Source organism: Furipterus horrens, unplaced genomic scaffold, assembly GCF_987537825.1.
Source record: "Furipterus horrens unplaced genomic scaffold, mFurHor1.1.pri manual_scaffold_5, whole genome shotgun sequence".
Taxonomy (NCBI): domain Eukaryota; kingdom Metazoa; phylum Chordata; class Mammalia; order Chiroptera; family Furipteridae; genus Furipterus; species Furipterus horrens.
This window is the reverse complement of record NW_028327175.1, coordinates 47,466,756-47,488,421: the sequence shown is the minus strand read 5'-3', so window position 1 is coordinate 47,488,421 and position 21,666 is coordinate 47,466,756. Positions and strand designations below refer to the sequence as shown.

At 38.3% G+C, this 21,666-nt stretch overlaps 1 protein-coding gene across 1 annotated transcript in view; it reads left to right on the top strand.

Annotated features, from left to right (window-relative positions):
- Positions 1-1,421: 1,421 nt before the first annotated feature.
- POC5 (POC5 centriolar protein) overlaps positions 1,422-21,666 on the top strand; it is a 34,850-nt gene continuing 14,605 nt past the window's right edge. Inside the window, 8 exon segments of the mRNA XM_090276396.1 lie at positions 1,422-1,567; positions 4,959-5,054; positions 7,488-7,629; positions 9,899-9,982; positions 11,036-11,241; positions 12,659-12,835; positions 15,506-15,610; positions 19,373-19,552. Of these exon segments, the coding sequence (XP_090132522.1) occupies positions 4,971-5,054; positions 7,488-7,629; positions 9,899-9,982; positions 11,036-11,241; positions 12,659-12,835; positions 15,506-15,610; positions 19,373-19,552 (978 nt within the window). The 5' untranslated portion in view covers positions 1,422-1,567; positions 4,959-4,970.

The window sequence follows — 21,666 nt, the reverse complement described above, 5'->3', positions numbered from 1 at the left end:
GGGAAAATAGCTGCCTAGTTAGACTACATTTCCCAGTCTACCTTGAAGTCAAGTAAGGCAATGTAATATGAGTGGAAGTGACATTTACCCTTGTCATCCGTTTAGTTCAAGTTTTCATCTCTTTCCAGAACATCTAAAAACATCTCATTGAACCTGAAATAAAATCTCAAATCCTCAACATAGGTCCCCACCTCCATCTATAGCCTTATCCTGTGCCACTTTGCCCCTCACTAAGATTTTTATTCATTATCCAAATATAATAAACACTTTCTTATATCAAGGTCTGAACCACTGTATTTGTTTCCTAGGGATGCCATAACAAATTATCACAGACTGGGTGGCTTAAACAACACAAAAGTATTCTCAGTTCTGGAGGCGGAAAGTCAAAAAACAATGTATGGGCAGAGCCATGCTGTCTTTGAAAGCTCTAGCCAAAGATCTTTCCTTGCCTCTTCCAGCTGCTAGTGGTTACTGGCAATCCTCTGTTTCTTAGTTTATAGATGCATCACTCCAATTTCTGCCTCAATCTTCTCCCCTGTATCTCTTTTTGTGTCTGGATTTCCTTCTATAAGGGCATTAGTTATTGAATTTAGGTTCACCCCAATCCAGTATGATCTAATTTAACTTGATTACATTTATAATGACCCTACCTCCAAGTATGGTCACATTCACAGGTACTAGAGGTTCAGACTTGAACATACTTTTTGAGGACACCGTTCTCGCTGTTCCCAACAGAACATATTGAGTGATAAGAAAACGAACTCCCAAGCCCAGATTGTCTCAATTAGAATACCAATTCTGCTCTTATTAGCTATGTGATCATAGACAAGTCACATAACCTCTCTAGGCTCCAGTTTTCAAAACTGTAAAATGAGGATGTAAACAGCATCTCCATCACAGGGCTAATCTGAGAATTAAGTGAACTGAGTACAGTTTCCAGAACACAGTTAAAAATTCAGTCCCTGGCCCTGCTCAAGACTGAAGAAATGTCGGGGGGTGGCGTGGGGGGCGGGTCACGAATCTGTACTTTAAAAAAGCACCTCCACGTGATCCTGTTGCAAGGCACCTGTAGACGAAGGTGACTTTCATGTATGAGGACGGCATGCATAGACTTGTATTATCCAAAGACAACAGCATTAACCCTGGCTGACTTCAGCACTGCTCAGCACAACCAAATGCATTATCAGAAGCCGCCTCCCAGTATGCAGCCGCAGAACAGAACTGGGCATGCGCTCCCACATGCTGGGCCGGGCTCCTTAAGACTCCGCCTGCTCAGGACTTGCCGGCGCAGAGGGCGGGACTCTCCTTGGTAACCTAATTCGGTTTGTCCCAGCCGCGGTGTGGAACCCCGCCCCCGGCTCTCTGACCAATCATACGGCATGTTGCTGAAGCTTGGGACCAATGCTCAGGGCTGTCCTTAATTCCTCGCTGCAGTTTGAAACTGTCAGTTTGGTCAGTTTGAAACTGCAGTTTGAAACCCACAGCACCTGTACTGGCTGTGGTTTTTAGCAGTGACGCGAGAAGGAGACGCGGACGGAGGAGTCCGGGTTCGTGGAGAGCTGCGACGGTGGGTAGCTGCGCCCCGGGCCGACCCCGCGCCCATGGCGGACGCAGTGGAGTGGGATTTAAAGAACCTTGGCCGGGATTTTCGCTCCCAGGGCTCGTACAGGACGGGACTGGGAGTATCTTTCCCCAGACGCCGGCCTTTCTGCTGTTCTGCGGGGCTGCAAGGTCGAGAGGTTTTCCTCTCCGAGGCGTCGAGAAGAGAGGGCAAGAGGAAGGAGTGCCTGAAGTATAGCAGTTACTGTCGCCATAGGTTCTGGTCATTTAAAACATAAGGGGAAAAATAACCATGGATGACGCTTGTTTTTAAGTAAGAATTTGATTAAAACAGGGATTGGTAGGAAGGTGATCGAAGAGATTACCGCCTTTGCTTACTCGCAACTGCTTTTCCCCGCTACTTCTAGTCCTTGCCGTGAGGAACGGCTGTTGCACCCTCTTTCCTTGCCTGCAGGTAGGATCCTTGAGGGACGCAGGGACGTCACCCTGCTGCCAGCTTGCGCCTTAATTCATTCTTCCTCTGCCTCTTAGGGGTTCCTTTTGAGTTCCCGGAACCCTCCTTCCCCATTACCCAGGTGATTACCAAGATGTAATGTGATTTCTCTTGCAAAAGAGAAGCACTCGGAACTTTTTATCTCCTGGTTTCTGATGTGTTGGGTTAGAGAAAAGTGAAAATTTAGTGAACTGATATACACCCGCCACCTATTAAAGCAAGCTTCATCTTCCTCCTTTGTTTCTGAACCCAGAAGCAGTAAGAAGAATGCTACTTTGTTGAGTTTCAAATAAACTGTGATACCTTGTCTCATCAAAGCAGTACAGGTGGTAGAGTTACAGTGTATTTTCAAAAAGTATAATAGTTGTTTTGTGTCTGATTATCTATTTTAGAAACTTAAGTCCAATCATACTTTTTAGATCTTTTTTTTTTTTTTTAATAGCCTCACCCCACCCCCACTCCTATAGCTAACTGGTCAGCAAACACATCCTAAAGAAAGAAGTGAATGAAAGCAGAAATGGACCAAGTTACCACAGTGTTGGATTTGAAGTCCTGAGAAGCAGTCATTCCTTGCTGAGATGTATATGCTTATTTTATTCTCCCTAATTGGCTTAACTAAAGACAATCATGCTGCGATTTAGTTTACTTATCATGTGTATACTCAGTGATACTCATCGAATAAAGTTGAAGTAACCTTTCCACAATCTAGCCCCAAACCATGTTTCTTCAAATAAAGCACTTTCCCTGTGTCTGCCCTTTCTCCTGTTTACTCATCTCTCACTTATTTTTCAGCCCACTGTGACTGACACCTGCCCTACTTTCCACTGAAATTGTTCAGGCAAATGTCATAGCAGCGTCCTGATTGCCAAATTCAAGGGATTCTATCCAATTCTCATCTTTCTTTGGCATATGACTCTGACTTCTCTCTTCTCCAAGGTTTTGTGATGCTGTTCTTTCTGAAAGTTCTACCAATATTCAGTCTTCTTTACTGGCTATTCTCTTCCCCCTTTCAATATTAGTGGTTCTTGCTTTAACCTCTTCTCACTATGATAGTGGTCCTTAACTTTATTAGGGTTATAGTTCCCTCTGAACGCATACTGGAAGCTAAGGATCCCCTTCCTAGAAAAATAAACGTGGGTTTATACTAAAAATATTGCATACTTCAGAGTAAGAATTCTTTCTCACACTCCTTTTCATAGGTGATCTTATCCTCTCCTTTTTTCAGCATTTCCCATTGTGCTCATGATTCCTCAGACTGTATCGCCAACCTAAAGTTCCAGTGCAGGGCTGCCACATTGCTTAACTCCAAGAAGCACATTCACATTGCAGCCTTTGTTAATGGCAGTCCATGGAGTGGTGCACAGCATAATGGGTGTGGCCATATACTGCATACCTGCAGCTTCAACTCTGTGCCTTATAGGAACCTCATACCTGAAACATCTGATATTGAGCCCATTGTTCTTCCTCCCAACCTGTTCATCTTCCTACATTTCTTGCCTTGGTGAGTGGCACTATCATTCATCTAGTTATTCAAGCCAGACATCTGGCAGCCATAGACAATTCCTCGCTTTAACCCCTTAACCAATTATTGATCATGATCTCATTCTCATTGCAATAACAAAACTGTGTCATAATCATACCCTCTATCCACTTCCCATTGCTGACTCCTACATTCAGAGATTCAATTATCTCCTGGATTACTGTCAGAGGGAACACTTACTTTTTGGACTACTGCATTGGCTCCCAGTTGATCTCTCTTTTTTTCAGGACCCCAACTCTCCAATTCATCCTGAAAGTTGGCAGAGTGCTCTTTCTAAAAGACAAGCATGATCTGGTTATCACTCATTTAAAACGTTTTAATAACTTCTCTAAAATAAAGACCAAACTTTTTATCATGACATAATCATGATTTTCCATGATCTGGCTGTTCCTCATGAGTGCCTGTTCATCCATAGCCAAGCCTTGCTTTTCACGCTTTGCTTCAGCCTTACACACTACTTCCGTTCCCAGCATACGTGTCCATACCTCTGTGTCTCTGCTTATGCTACTGTACTGCTGAGTATATCCTTTTATCTGTCTTTCAGGTCTCAACACTGGGGTTATCTTCACTATTAAAATTTTCTCTGGCTCCATTCCTACTGCTTCACCCCCTCATGATCTCACCCCATGCAAAGTGGCTGCTCCTACGTCCCTTCCTTGCACCTCTGTTTTTTTAGGGTCTAACAACACTTTTTTCATCATTCACTTAGATATATATCTGGCTCTCTCTATAGATTATAAAGTCCTTGAGGACTCTTCATCTTACTTCCTCACCAATGTCTTACATGTTACTAGTATTCAGATAGTTTGAATACTCATTACTTGTCATTTAAATTATTTATTTGTTACTAAAAGTACTTTTTTTTTTTTTGGTTCAGACTTTCAATAATTTTTTTATGTGTGTAATTAGAATCTGTTGTTTTATATAGGCTTGCTTTTCTTAAAATAATACTCCCAAAAGATAAGTTTCCTAAGCAGGGAATTTGCACAACTTGTTCATTCTCCTTGGTTCCGTATCTTCAAAGAAAGTGCACAGCATCTAGGTTGTCACACATTGTTGAAGAACAACGATCACAATCTTTTATTTTCAACAGTCTCTACTGCAGATTTTCCTGAGAAGCCTCCATTTTTCTTCAATTCTTCATGTATTTGTCACAATCCTTTGCTACATTATAAACTCACTAACATTAGGAATTGAGTCTTTATTTTTTCTTGTCCAGTGTTTTTTGTCTATGGTTGCTCAATATGTTGAAGAATTTTAACATGTCGCAATTATTGTTTATAGGTTAGGATGGTTCCTATCTTTATAAAACATTTTATTTTAAATATTGAGGGAAAAAAAATAAAGTTAACTTATGTTTCTTAGTGGCTGTGCAGAATGTCATCAGATGAGGAGAAATGCTCACTTCCAGTTATGCAGAATGACTCCAACCCAGGCAGTTCAGTCTCTTCAAACCTTCAGGTAGGAAGACATGTCTAAATTTGTTCTGACTTTTTTTCAACAAGTAATAATATGAGGGAAAACTAGGAATACGTTTTTCATTCATTCATTCCATTTACACTTATAATTATAATGTGTATATAATGTATATCAAAGTATATAAAACTTGGAGAATTACTTTATGAACTTTGGAAAATACCTTACATTGTTTTAACCGTTCAGAAAATAATCATGACAGGAACCTAATGAACAAAACAAACAAACAAGCAAAATAGAACCAGAGGCCTGGAAACAAGAAACAGACTGACAGTGACCAGAGTGGGGGGGATGAAAGGGGGAAAGAAGGGGAAGGGTGTCCTCAAGGAACAAGTATAAATGACGCATAGACATGGAAAACAGGGTTGGGATTTACTGTGGGAGGGGATGGAGGTGGGCAGGGGACAGGGGAGAGCAATGGGGGAAAAATAGGACAACTGTAATAGGAAAATAAAATAAAATAATCATGAACTCTTCACTCTTTGTACAAAGCTTCTAACAACACAAGGAGAAGCTAGAAATTTCAGGAAACATTTTTTTTCTTGAAATTTTCTTATTGTAGCTATCTTTTATGAATGCTGCTTTCACTTTAATGCCGATTGGTACAATATCAAACCATCCAAAGTTCTGGGACCTAGATTCCTTAGTGTGCTACTCTAGGTTCTAATCCCCGTTGCCACAACATTTTAGCACATTCTGCTGCCCAGGATCTGGACAATGACATAAATTGACTACAGAGCGTATGGATTTTACATGAAATGTTTTATTTCTAACTGTTTTATCATCAAAAATATGGATTCAGATTTCTAGAGTAGATTTTGAGAGAATACTGACGTGGTATATCTTGAGTGTTATGTTTATATCACTTAAGAAGAGAAAAGCTGGACATTATGTTAAGTATAGTAAGTTCTTATCGACACTCTATAATATAAGAAAAGCTTTAGAAAAATACTTTATGATACAAATGTGTTTCTTTAATTGAAATTGCAGATTTAGAAAATGGGAGGCTATTTTTAAAATATATGTGATTATTTACGAGTAAAAATGTAGTCTGGAATTGTGACAGGTATTTTATCCTTGCCTTCCCTTTGGATGGTAGCTCTCCCACTTAGTGCTATCTTTTTAGGTGACAGTGCTTTCCTGTACCCTTGATCTCTGCTTCATCCAAGCTTCTTTCAAGAGGGAACTGATTAACTCATGTGTAGTTGTAATATTATGATTTATAATAAAAAATATATATTTGATCTTCACCTTGATTTCTGGCACAGAGCTTTTAAAACCACTGGAATTTCTTAAGTGATGAGAATGATAAAGGTACCTTTGGTTATAGGTGATTTTTGAACCCTCACCTCAAGAGGGACTGGTTGCCAGAGGAACCAACCATGTGATTAGAGGGTTGGAACTTTCAGTCCCACCCCCTAACTCCCAACCTTCCAGGAAGGGAAAAGGGCTGGAAATTGAGTTCAGTCACTAGTGGCCATGATTTAATCAATCATGCCTATGTAATGGAGCCTCCATAGAAATAAAAAAAAAGAGAATTCAGGGAGTTTTTTGGTTGCTGAACACCTGGAGGTGCTAGGTGACTGGCATGCTAGGAGAGGGCGTGGAAGTTCCATGCACCTTTCCCATACTGTGCCTTGTGCCTCAATTCCATCTGGCTGTTCCTGAGATATATCCTTTTATAATATACTGGTAATCTAGTAAGTAAAATGTTTGAGTTCTGTGAGTCACCCTAGGAAGTTAATTGAACCTGAGGCGGGGGTCATTGGAACATCCAATCCATAGCTGCTCCGTTAGAAGCACTGGTAACCTGAAGTTGGTGGTAGGGGAGCAGTCTTGTGGGACTGAGCCCTTGACCTGTGTGATCTGATGCTAACTCTGGTGGATAGTATCAAAATTGAGTTGAATTGTAAGACACCCAACTGATGTCCAAGAATCGCTTGTTGGTGGTAGGGGAAAACCCATACATTGTAATTGCTGGGTCTAGAACCCTTTGTTACTAAAATATAAATACCTTGTAAGATCTCAAGCTGTTGTTTTGTCAGGAGACAAAGCTTTACATCAAAAGAATAAATCTCTAGAGTAGAATTTAATAGAGGGATGGGGAAGGATCTTCTAGACATGCCACAAATCATCTTGTGTTATTGGTTATCTGCTTAGAATGTCAGCCCAACTAAGATTCTGTTTCTTAGTAACCCTCAACTTATGACCCTACTGGTTCTTGACTACAGTTGAAAGCCTACCCATGTTCCATTATTGAAAACATTTCAAAATGTAAGTACCAGAAAATGATGTTAAAAATAAAATAGCTATACACTTTTATATACATAGTAAATATGTACCACCTTTGTTGTTCTTTCGCCTGAGCATCCATTGCGACAGTGTGATCAAACATTACTTATTATTGGTTTCTCATAGGAAGAGTATGAAGAACTGCTTCGTTATGCTATAGTGACTCCAAATATTGAATCAGGAGCTTCACAGCCATCTCATCCTAAGGGAGAAGTGTTGACAGATGTTAGATTTCCTACTATAATTGATGATATTCTTCATAATCAAGGTTATGTATATTTTTCAATGTCTAAATTTAAGATGTTATTTGAGCTTATTAATGTTATTGACTTATGATTGTGAAAATGCTTATCTAGTGGTTCTTCTCAGTCAATGGTGTAAATCACTGTTATCTGGGGAAACTTCTTACATTTGAATATGTTATTCTGGGCTCTTATATAGCAGCTGGGTTTTTATTTGAGCTTCTTTTGACTATTTTATGAAAAGTAATAAAGTTAAAGCAACATTGCATGTCTCTTAGTGGAGTATGTTGCATCTCTGTACTTGGTCCAATGGTAGTTTGCCAGTTTTATCTTGGAAAATAAATGCCCAGTCCCTCAAATTAAAGATGATCCATAGGTAGCCCTCAGAATTCCTTAAGTTTCTTAAACCAGGGCTAGGACTTTGTCAGCAGTATTTCTGTGGGCATGAAGGACTGTTTGGATTATCACCACAAACATGAACCCATCTTTGGACTACGTCAGTGGCAGAATAGAGAGCTAATACAAAGCAGGATGTATGTTGATAGATGAGTAAAAGGTTGAAAAAGGAGAATGAAGCTCCTTTTACCTGTTTGCTCCTTATTCAGTACAGTACAGGAACCCAAACAGCTCACTCTAAATAAGCATGCAGAAAGCCCTTGTAAAACAGCCCTGGTAATGCACAGTTACCAACAATAGGTATAACTCTAAGGTTCCCCCCTTGAAAGCACATGACAAACCTACTCAAGAGTCAGCAGGCTCCTGGGTTTCTGCTAAGTCACAGCCCTAGTGTCTGTGATTCTTCTCCCTCTGCAGACATGGAGTTTTCTTTGCTTCTCAGTCTTTGGCCTACTGCATTGGATCGACAAATAGACCACAATTGTAAAATAAATATATTTATTCTACCACTGAAACCTTCTAATACTGAATATTTTCTACCCAAACTTTATTGATATTGAAGAGATAGGACCCTTAGATTTATTCACTCAATATCAGTGATCTTGATCATGTTTTGGTTACAATGGCACCTCAAGATGGAGTTTGTACTGAGCAGGCCCAAAGTGCTGTTGTTAGCCTTCTAATCCTCTGCCCTTAAGGTGGTCACCAAAAGCTTGTTTTCTTTTCCATTGGTTACAGTACTACTGTACTGTTGTTCCCAGTGACACAATGGAGGAGTCCTTTCCTTGCCCCAGTTCTGCAATCTTTCAAGGTAATCACTTGGGATTAAGACCCTGCTCTTTTCTAGCATATGAGACAGTATTTGCCTTTATCAAAAAGGACTTGGGACCTAAGCATACAACATTCAGTGAATTTAGATTATCCCGATTCACACATAGACTTGGTTAGAATGGGCTATGTAAATTTATCATCCCATTCTCTTTACTCATAGTATTGCCATTGCTTGGTGTAAGCGAGGTGTGTCAAAGCTGACAAAGTTATTCTTATGAGGTTTTTCCCAGTTCCCTTTTCACCATGTACAGTATTCCCTCACTTATCGTGGGTATTATGTTCTAGACGCCCCCGCGATAGGTGAAAATCTGCGAAGTAGGAACCTTACATTTATTTTAGTATTCATATATATTTTAAGGCTTTATAAACCCTCCCTACACACTTATAAACCATTCCCAGTCCCTTATTAACCTTTTCCACACTTTTATAAACACTACTTATGTTCCTAAACATATTCTACACTTTTAAACCTACGTAACTTTAACAATATATGTATACAGTACCGTAAAATCCCGCAATATAGCAAAAAGTCCACGATAAATAATTAAATACAATATTTTTTAAAATCCCGCGATACAGTGAGGCCACGATAAGTGAACCGCAATATAGAGAAGGACTACTGTATTGACTAAAGGTTCCTGAGGTAGAACTAAGGAAGTCTCTGTTTTGGGGAAGCCAGTGTCACTTTAGTTTGATTACAGCTCATGGAAAGCAGCAGGGCCCTGGAAATATCAGTATTATTAGATAGCATAGTCTTCTAAGTTCTAATGTCATTCACCCACTGATTCTCTTAGTGTGAACTGAACGCCATAGTAGACTGAATTCTCTTTATCTGTATTTGGTATGTGAAATTGAGCTTATTAATGATATAACACTTTCTCTAGTTTCAGAGTCTTTTCTTTATTCTTTTCCTTGTTTTAATGTTCCAATAACCCCAGCATGTTGTATATTTTTTGTTTTAAAATCTTACTTATGTACCTCACCTTCTTAAATGAGGTGTGTGTGATTAGGCATTTTACTTAAGTGCTTTGGTTTAATTTTTTAAAAATACCTATTTCTTTTCAGTAGGAAATAGCCCTGTAGAGACAGAAATAAGGATGGAAGTTGGAAGAGGATGTGATTTAAATATTTTAAGTCAGGCAAAGACAGAAGGTATGACTTTTCCTTAGCTCATTTTTTATTAATATACAACATATTGTGGTTTGATGACTATTCTCTATGTAGTAAGAGGAGCAATTTTAGCATATTACTTCAGTCACCTTCAAAGTACTGTCCATTTGATGTAATACACCTATTTAGAAGTTTTTTCCACTGCTCAAAACAGTTTTTGAATTTGTTGATTTTGATGCCTTTTAGTGCTTTTGTCGTTTTTTCTTTCACCCTTTGAGGACTTTTTTCATCCAGGGAAACAAAAAATTGTTCAGGGTGAGATTGGGTGAAATGAACTGGATCTTTGGAGATAGGGCACGGAGGGCATGCCATTTTTGGTCAAAACCTGCTGAACACCCAGCACAGTGTGGGCCAGTGCACTCGTAAACCACCCATTATGAAATGGGCCACTGTGTTGGTAGAGTCTTCAAAAAAATCCACTGAAGCTGAATGTAGCCTCTCACAACAATACCAGCTGGCTCGCTGATACAGATGGGTTCCTAGAACACTCTCTAGCAGTGCAAGCCTATCCTGCAAGGGGACCACCCTCTAGGAGATAACTCCAGGGTGTTTTGGGGGTTCTCCCCTCATATGAAGCATAATTATTGAAATATAGGAGGCATCTTATGCTGGTTAGTCCTAAATCAACGACAATACTGAAATTAAAAATAGCCTGATTAGCCCTGGCCAGCGTGGCTCAGTTGGTTGGGCATAGTCCTGCAAATCTAAAGGTTGCTGGTTTGATTCCTGGTCAGGGTACATGCCTGGGTTGTAGGCTCTGTGCCCTGCCCTGTTGGGCCCTTGCAGAAGGCAGAAGGCAACCAATCAATGTTTCGCTCCCTCTATCTTCCTCCCTTCCCCTCTCTCTGAAATAAAATTTAAAAATTAAAAAAAATTTTTTTTAATAGCCAGATTAAGTACGCTGAAAAGTCGTTTCTCTGCATTTTTCCCAGCCTCTGTTGTAACTGACATCTTCTAGTCTTCCAATATAAGTCCTGACCAATCTGGGTTGTTTTCAATTTGCCTTGACCACTACAACTTTTTATCAAATTCTAGGATCAGCACCAGTGTCATCACCAAGGAAGTCTTCTCACCCAGTCATGGATTTTTTCAGTTCGAATCTTTTAGGCGACTCTTCCTCAGCAGGGTCTAATTCTAGTCATGCAGGTGTTCACGAAATAGTTGTGGGTGATCATCTTGTTTCTGAAGAAAACCTTCAAAAGGTGGAAAATGTACTGGATCTTTGGAGTTCAGGCCTTAAGGTATTGTTGAATTAGTTTAACAGTTTTGCTTTTAATTCTACTGTTTTTCTTTTCTTTGAATTAAAAGGTGGTTGTTTGTTGTTGTTTTTTTTTTTTTTATCTGTAGTTTTTTTTAAATCAGTCCAATGTCTTAAATTTGTGCTTCTCAGTCTTTAATGTCCATATGAATCACATGGGAATCCTGTTGAACTGCAGCTTCTTCATCAGTCTTGGTGAGGGCCTGAGATGCATTTCTAACAAGCCCCCAGGTGATGCTGCTGGTTCAGAAAATGTACTTTGAATAGCATAGTTTTAAATAGTTGCCGGAACAGGTTTGAACATTCTGCTGAATTTCTCAGAGGTTTTGAAAGACAGCCTGTGTGTGACTGAGAGCTTCATTAAACCTTTACTATATCATACCTATGACTAATGGAAATGTCTCCTTTTATATGAAGTGCAAAATCCAATTTTAGCAATGTATATTCATTTTATAGCCACTCTTATAGAACCACAATGTATAACTGATATTTCTATAAAAATTGATTTTTATTTTGGTGATGTTAGTGGCCTTTAAGTAAAACAAAGAATTACAGAAGTGGCAGGGTTTTTTTTTACTTTTTAAAATATAATTGAGAAAATAATCATTTTTCTGAAACAGTTTGAGAAAACGAAGCTGAGTTATTCACATGCATAGATAAATAATGGTCATGATAGTTCTGTGACATCTATATTTCTCTGTTATTTGAACTATAAATTCCAGATAAAATCTTTTAGTATAGTTTCTTCCATTTTCTTCAATGGAAGAGGTTTCATACTTCTAATCATGATGTAAGACAACTGAAATTGTGTACCACCAACCATTTAAATTGTTCTTTAGTTAACCATATTGTTATCTAATTTTTGATAACATGATTATTTGGTCTTTTTACTTAGGCCAGTCAGTAAGGTGAAAAGGGATCAGACTTAGCAAGTTGTTAAAGTGGCCATTATGATAAATGATTTGGGGGAAGAAAGCATCGACTCCTGTGGCTCCCACTATCCACCCCTCCCTAAATAACTTCTCAGTCCTATGGCTCATTCTAAGACATAGTCCCTACATTTCTTTTTTCCTGATCCATCTTAATATGGACAGTTAACTCCTTGAATAAACAAAGAACCTGCGTATTGGTGACTGAGACCTGAAAAATTTTTTTAATTATAAGATTTCATACAAAGTAACTTAAAATAGGGGGAAAATTATATCCTTAGTATGGTGAATGTGAACTAAGAGGCACTGTAACTTGAATTTGTAAATATTTTCAGTAATGATTTTTCTAAAAATAGCTCTCATGTTGATTGCTTGTTCTGATTTTTAAAAAATGTTTCTAAATTTCAATGTAAATTTAAGAAGCACTATTAGGGAACAAACTGCTTAGTTATTAGTATTTTTACTTCTCAGACAAACGTCATATCTGAACTAACTAAATGGAGACTAAATTTTATTGACTGGCATCGTATGGAAACGAAAAAAGAAAAAGAAAAACATGCAGCACATTTAAAACAACTGTGCAACCAGATCAACAGCTTGAAGGAGCTGCAAAAAGTCTATGAAATCTCTATTCGGAGAAAAGATGAGGTGTTCTTTTTTATATTTCTTTTTAAGTAAGATTCAGTAAATGTCTTGCTGGATACTAAATTCCAGAAAGTGATGCTTTAGGTCATGCAAGATACAAAGGGAAGATTGCTTCAGAAATTGGTAGAAAAAGAGGTGCATAGATATATAATTTATTCTTCTTATTAAACATGCCATGGTCATGCCATTTTATTATCTTTGAAATCAGCTTCAGTTACCTGAAGCTTTAAGAGTGCATGCTAAATATGGGAACACTAAGTTTTTCTTCCTGACTGCCCTTAAGAGAACTTTAGGGAACCAGCATTATCCACATTTTAAACCATCCTTTTTTTTAAGCTATGATATGTCTTTATTCATGGATAACGTCTTTTCTTCCTTTATTGATAAACAGCACTTTTCTTCTTATTATTTTTTATCCTCACCCAAGAACTTTTTTTTTTTTTTCGTGGCTTTTAGAGAGAGAGGAAGGGAGAGAGAGAAGCATCCATTGGTTTCCTCCTTTACACACCCAGACTGGGGATCAGACCACAACCTAGGTATGTGCCCCAGCTGGAAATTGAACCCGCAACCCTTTGGTTTTGGGACAATGCTCCAACCAACTGAGCCACACCATTCAGGGCAATAAACAGCACCTTTTATTTCACTTTCTGTTAGCCTGTTAAGAACTTGAGAGTAAGGTTCAGGTTTGTGTTAATTTTTGTGCCACCAGACTACACCATGAACAAAGCAGATTGGCAACAAATCTATGGCTGCCCCCAGGAGGATGGTGGCTTTCAGGGAAGAGGGACTCACAGCAAACACCTCAGTTGCTTGTCTGCAGATGCCAACACTCAGTTTTAATTAGCTAGATAAAAATTATGGTTTTTATTAGAAAAACATTCCTTTTGATATTACAAGGTGTAATATAAAGTTGAGTGTTTTCATACTTTTTTGAAACAATAGATATTAATGTCAGTCATTTTCTCTATTACTCTCAAAACTCTATCTTAAGGTTTTTGAATATTTTAAGTTTAAATTTTTTAATTTTAAAATATCACATATAAAAAGTTGTATATATATGTCGAATTTTTGAAAACAAAAAGTTAATAGCCATGTGCCAACATACAGCTTAAGAAAGAGAATATTAACAATATCTTAGAATGTGTGCCCTTTTCCACTTTTGAAAACTTATATAATGGAATACTACACAGTAGAAAAAAAGAAGGAACCCCTACCCTTTGAGACAGCATGGATGGAACTGTAGAATATTATGCTAAGTGAAATAAGCCAGTTGGTGAAAGACAAATACCATGTGATCCCACCTGTAACAGGAAACTAATGAATAAAATAAACTAACAAATAAAATAGAACCACAGCCACGGAAACATGATAGTGACCAGAGGGGAGGAGGGAGAGAGAGAGGGATAATGGTGGAAAGAAGGGGAAGGATCTAGTCAAAGTACCTGTATAAATGAACCATGGACATGGACAACAGGGTGGGAATTGACTGTGGGAATGGGGGGTGGGCTGGGCGGAGGAGGGCAAAGGGGAAAAAATTGGGACAACTGTAATTGAATAAAATTTTTTAAATGAAAATTGTTTAAAGAACCAGAATAAATGTCTCTCGGTAAATGTGTCCAGTTTACAAAATCTCTTTTTAATATGGCCATATTTTTAGATATATATTTCAGTTACTCAGGTTTTATTTATTTATTTATTTGTTTGTTTGTTTGTTTGTTTATTTTATTTTTAGAGAGAGGGGGAAAGGAGAAAGAGAGGGAGAGAAACATCACTGTGTGGTTGCCTCTCACGTGCCCCCAACTGGGGACCTGACATACAACCTAGTCATGTGCCCTGACGGGGAATCGAACCAGCGACACTTGGCTCGCAGGCCGATGCTCAATCCACTGAGCCACAGCAGTCAGGCTCAGTTACTCAGTTCTTTATAAAAGAAAATATTGTCTTAGGATTTAAAAGTCTCCGTAGCTTTTTTTTTTTAAAGGATCAAGAATAATATTAATGAAGAAGCACATCAAAGTATAACAATTATTTGCTTTTATGAGTTTATTTAAGCCAAAGAAAATCATTAAACAGTTACTAAAGGTATTTAGAGACTAAAAAGATATTTAAAATCAGGTCTCTGCCTTCAATTCTAATCAATAAAGACTTTTTTGTGTATGTAGGAAAACTTCCAATGTATGGTTATTTTTCTAAAATTAAATGTCAGTGACCAGGTTTAGGCAATGTAGTTTTATAATTGTGAGTACATGAAAGAGTACAAAAGTTCATTCTTGTATTATTTTTTAATTGCATTATTTTCCATATGAACAACTGTAAAACTACTTTTGCCGCATCCTGTATTAACTTTCTTTTTATTTTTATTTTAGTTTAAACTTATATTTATTTTTATTTTTTAATTGGATTTTTTCCATTACCATCTTTGTGTATATAAAATTTTTTTGGTGATTACCAAGACACACATGAGATTTCTTCTCTTTTGTTCCCCTTCATTCATTGATATGTAGTATATTCATACTGGGAAGTATTTTGGTCTTTTTAAAGGTAATAATGAGGTTAACTGGATGAATATAGTAGTGATCCATAGGTATTCTCTAGCATTTTTTGATATATGAGAAAAATCACTTTACCAGTTGCTGTTATTATAACAATAATTGGTTTAATTGCTCTTTGTAGGTGATTTCCAGCTTGTCTCATGCTATAGGCAAGCAAAATGAAAGGATAGAGTTGATGAGAACATTCTTTCACTGGAGAATTGGCCACGTCAAAGCCATACAGGATGTAAGTATCGAAATGACAATTGACAAATATTAGACTTATGAACTCAAAGGTGTTTAGGATCATATATTAGGAAAAAAATTAAAGATTTATTTTCTAATAAGTCAAAATGAATTTACAGTTTAATGTTGCTCTGATTTTAAAGGAGTTTGATCCAGAATAGTTTTGGGGAAGATAGCACGTATTTTATAGATCTATTGATATATCATTTTCTACTTCATAATAGGTTAATAAGAATTCTACCTAAATTACAAATGCCATGGTTATGGAACCCTTTAACAGATTTGACTCAGATGTGACTATGTGGGAAAAAAATTTAGAATCTTTAACATATCATATGCTTCCTATATTGTTTCTACTTCTAAAATGCCTGAATATATTTTCCTCAAAAAGAGGCAATACTATATTTACAGTATACATTATAAAATTTTATAAATTTTTGTTAAGGCAAGTCTTTGCCTTAGAGAAAGAATTAAAGAAAGCCATGTCTTTATAGCTTTTGTAAAATTATACAGTTTGTATATAATTTAAATTTGAACATTATTTATTTTAATTAAATAAGAGCTGTTTCAATATATCAGAGTAAATATAAACTAAGAATAATGATTTATTGTGTTAAAAGTGGGAAAGTATGAGTATGGACTTCCAGTCAAGATGGCAGCATATGTAAACATTGCTTGCCTCCTCACACAACCACATCAAACTTACAACTAAAATATAGAAGAACCATCACAAAGAAATCGAGTTGAATGGAAGTCTGACAACTACGGAATTAAACCGCATCTATCCAGACTGGTAGGAAGGGCAAAGACATGGAACGAGCTGGTCCCACACCCATGTGTGGTAGACGAAAATTTGGGAGGGATATCTCAGGAGTGAGGAGTTGCTGTCCCATGCCAGGTCCCTCAGCCCAGAGTTCCAGTGCCAGGAAGATAAATCCCCATTACTTCTGACTGCAAAAACCAGGGGTAATTGAGTCAGTGGATGAAAATTCTGGAGTCCCAAACAGTTCATCTTAACCCACAGAGGGACTTACTTAGACTCACTCCCTCTGAGCTCCAGCACTATGGTAGCAGCTTGAAAGATACTGGTGGCATATCAGGAGGGACTGAAGCATATGGCATCAGAGTGGGATCTGGTGGACAGCTTTCTCCCAGACAGAAGGGCAGGCAGAGGCCATTGTCCCTTATCTAAATCCTCCCCCCACAGAGCCTGCTGGTGGGTACCATATCTGAGACTCCATCAACCTGGCTAACACTGTTTGCCCTGCCCTAGAGACCCCCTGAGGGTCTGTCTGACCCAACTTACAGCTGTTAACAGTGGCTTTTACATATGATTGGCTGGTCTTGGCTCATGCTTCACAACTTCCTAAATCCTGTCAAACAAGCAACAGCTAGCTTCAGTATGCCCTCAGGCCCCAGTATGTCTTGCTAAGTGGCCCCAGGCAGGGAGTCATAGCAGCTTCACCTAATACCTAGAAACACACGGAGGCTGTCAAAAAAAGGAGACAAAGAAACATGCCCCAAATGAAAGAACAGATCAGAACTCCAGAAAAAGAGCTAAACAAAATAGAGATAAGCAATCTTATCAGAGGCAGAGTTCAAATCACTTCCTATAAGGATGCTCAAGGAACTTAGTGAGGACCTAAACACCATAAAAAGATCCAGTCAGAAACAAAGGATACACAAATTGAAATAAAGAACAATTTACAGGGAAACACCAGTAGAATGAATGAGGCCAAGAATCAAATCAATGATGTAGAACATAAGGAACCAAAAAACAACGAATCAGAACAACAAGGAGAACAAAGAATTAAAAAAACACACAAGGATAATGTGTAAGCAGCCTCTGGGACAACTTCAAGCATTGCCACATTCGCATCATTCGCATCATAGGGGTGCCAGGAGAAGAAGAGCAAGAAATTGGAAATCTGTTTGAAAAAATATGAAGGAAAACTTAACCTAATTTGGTGAAGGAAATAGACATGCAAGTCCAGGAAGCACAGAGAGTCCCAGACAAGACAGATGCAAAGAGGCCCACTCCAGAACACATAATTCAAATGCCAAAGGTTAAAGATGAAGAGAGAATCTTAAAAGCAGCAAGAAAAAGGCACTTAGTTACCTACAGGGCTGTTCCCATAAGACTGTTGACTGACTTCTCAAAAGAAACTTTTCAGGCTAGAAGGGATTGTCATGAAATACTCAACGTCGTGAAAAGCAGGGACCTTCAGCCAAGATTGCTCTACCCAACAGAGATATTTATAATCGAAGGACAGATAAAGAGCTTCCCAGGCAAGAACAAACTAAAGGAGTTCATCATCACCAAACCATTATATGAAATGTTAAAGTGACCTATTTAAGAAAAAGAAGATAAAAACTATGAACAATAAAATGGCAATAAATACATATCTACCAAAAATTGATTTAAAAAAAAACAAAAACAAACTAAGCAAACAAGAAGAACAGAGACAGAATCATGGATATGGACATCATTTTGACAGTTGCCAGATGGGAGAGGGTGTGTGGGGAATGGATGAAGAGGTGAGGGGTTAAGAAGTACAAATAGATAGTTATAGAATAGCCATGGGGATGTAAAGTACAGTATGGGAAATGGAGAAGCCAAAGAACTTATACCCATGACCCATGTACATGAACAATGGTTGGGGGATTGCCTGAGTGAATGGGGGTTGCTGGGTGGAGGGTGTCAAAGGGGGAAAACCTGGGACAACTGTAATGGCATGATCAATGAAGTTTAAAATTTTTTTTAAATAAAAGAATTATGAGTATGTATATATCCTATAAGAAGACAGAGTATAAAGGCTCAACAGTGTTGAGAATTGAAATATGGATGTATATATCTTTCATGCAATGCTCATGTGAGCCATCACATTATCTCTGCATTTAGTTCTAAGAGATTAGTATTTAAGGAAAAGGCGCTACTCTTATAGATTTCTCCTTTAAGCATACTTCCTAGTACTTTCATTTTTTATTAATTCCAATAGATTAAGTTTACATTACTCAGACTGAAAAAAGCTATTTAAAATGAGTATTTATACCATATTTGGAAGTTACTTATCAAGTGACATAATGAGAATATATTATGTTTAAAAGTTAGGTGAAGTAGTTGAGGCTGCCATCACTTTTTGAATAACTTTTCAAATTTAAAAAATATGAAAATTAGAACCACTTCTTCAAAACAATTTAAATTCATTGGTAAAAAGAATAGCACATGTCCTGTTTGGATCAGTTTGGCACTGTATATGACGCAAGGTATGTAAATTAAATTAATCTTGCTTTTGGTTGTGACCACCAAAGCAAAGAGAAAGCAGTGCCATCTGAAGCCACAGTCAGCTTTCTGCCTTCCAGTCCCTTTTGTTCTCCTAGTTTTATTTTCAGCGAAAAGGTCATGCAAATTCAGAACTAAGATGGCATGTGACAAGTTACTCATTTTCTTTCATTTGTTTTTTTTTTTTCTTTTTGGTGGTGGTTTTTTCCCTAACTTGATTAGTTACTTAAAACAATGTAATGGGTAAGAAAGAGTTCACACTCTGGGATAAAGCAGGGATGGCTTGCTTCTCCCTGTTTACTGTGTGACCTGAGCAGCTTACTTAACCTCTCTAAGCCTGTTCTTCTATCTGCAGATAAGAATAGTTACACAGGATTGAATAATGTATGTGTAATGCTTACCATGCTATTATGTTTCTTATTATTACTGCCAATATATTTTCCAGTACACTTGTTTTAAGGTTCTATTACTTTCATTTAGGTTTATGAAAATAAACTAGCTGACCAGTACTTCCAAAGAGCTTTACTGAAGAAAGTCTGGAAAGGCTGGCGTTCCTTGGTGCAAAAGAAGTGGAAAGATGTGGTGGAGCGAGCTTGTCAAGCAAGAGCTGAAGAAGTTTGTATTCAGATTTCCAATGATTATGAAAACCAAGTTGCTATGGTAAAACTTCTTTTTTTTAATTTTCACTTTCCTTTAGTAGAAATAAAAAAGATGGGTAGCATCACTCACAGTTAGTCTATAGTTAGGCAAAGTGACCCATTTCTCTAATTGCATTTAATGCAGTGTATCTTCAGATGAGGTAACTTGACTATTTGGGAAAGAACAACACTAATAAGTCAGACTTACAGACTTATTTATTCTTTCAAAAGTTATAATTCTTATGGCCTCCAAACTTGTGTTAGGTTTCTTATGCGTACCTGTCTCTTAAAAATGTACATCACCCATAGATTCTTACATCTCTAATATACTTTCTTTTTTTTATATATATATTTTATTGATTATGTTTTCACAGTAGTTCCAGTATTTTTCCCCTTTGCTTCCCTCTGCCCTGTAACCCCCTTCCCTCCATAAATCCCACCCCCCTTAGTTCATGTCCATGGGTCATGCATGTAAGTTCTTTGGCTTCACCCTTTCCTATATTATTCTTAACATCCTCTTGTCTATTTTGTACCAACCGATTATGCTTCTTAGTTCCTGCACCATTTCCCCATTTCTCTCCCTCCCCTCTCCCAGCTGATAACCCTCCAAATGATCCCCATACCTATGATTCTGTTTCTATTCTGGCTTGCTTAGTTGGATTTTGTTTTCATTTTTTAGATTCAGTTGTTGATAGTTGTGAGTTTGTTGTCATTTTCATGTTCATAGTTCTGATCTTCTTTTTCTTAAGTAAGTCCCTTTGACATTTCATGTAATAATGGCTTGGTGATGATGAACTCCTTTTAGTTTCACTTTGTCTGGGAAGCACTTCATCTGCCCTTCCATTCCAAATGATAGCTTTCATGGATAGAGTAATCCTGGTTGCAGGTTGCCTTTCATCACATTGAATACTGCTTGCCAGTCCCTTCCTGCCTGCAAAGTGTCCTCTGAGAAATCAGCTGATAGTCCTATAGGCACCACCCTGTAGGCAACTCTCCGCCTCTCTCTGAATGACAGCTTCGCTGGATAAGTATTCGTGGTTGTAGATTTTGGATTTTCATTACTTTGAATATTTCTTGCCAGTCCCTTCTTGCCTGCAGGGTCTCCCTTGAGAAGTCAGCTGATAGTCTAATTGGGAACCCTTTGTACATGATTCTTTTCTTCTCTCTTGCTGCTTTTAGGATTCTCTCTTTATCTTTAACTTTTGACATTTTGATTATAATGTGTCTTGGAGTGGTTCTCCCTGGGTCCAGTTGTTTTGGAACTCTCTGTGCTTCCTGGACCTGTAAGTCTATTTCCTTCCCCAAGTTTGGGAAGTTCTGCTTTATTATATTTTCACTTAATTTTTCAATTTCTAGTTCTTCTTCTTCGCCCTCTGGCAATCCGATCATCCGTATGTTGGATCTCTTATAGCTGTCCCAGAGGTTTCTGATCCTCTCATCATTTTCCTTGCTTCCTGTTTCCTCTCTCTGCACTGGTTGACTGTTTGTTCCTTCTCTATGTTCTGGTTTGTTGATTTGAACTCTGGATTTTATTTCCTCACCATCTCTCTCGTATGTGGTTTTGTTCCTTTCAGTATGAGTGTTTTTCAGTTCTTTCTCATCTTTTTCCAGATCTTTTGTTAATTCTGTAAGCCACCTGATAACAATGGCCCTGAACTGAGCCTCTGACAGGTTTCTTACTTGTTCATCTGTCAGGTTCTTCATCTGTTGCCTGGTGAGCTGCACCACCGGGATTTCTATAGTTGTCTGCCTCATTTTGACAGATGCATTTTGTTTTCTTGGGCCGCTATAGGGGGCAGTGCCTGTGTACTCTTCACAACCCAGCGATCGGCGGCAATCTGCAACCTTTTTCGCCACGCCGTGGCCCTTTGTTGTCACAACCCAGCGACTGGTGGTGGTCCAGCAACCTTTCTCGCCACGCTGTGGCACTTTGTCGTCACTGCCCAGTGACCAGTGGTGATCCGCAACCTATTTCACAGCGCTGCGGAGCTTTGTGTGTGGGCGGGGGTCCAAGATGGATTCCTGCAGTTATTCCACTAGGAGACCAGGATCCGTCCTCCCGCCCTCTGGGCCTCACTGTTCGAGGTGATGTGGTGGCTGCTTTTCCCAGCATTGGGGTCACAAGCTGCCAGGGTT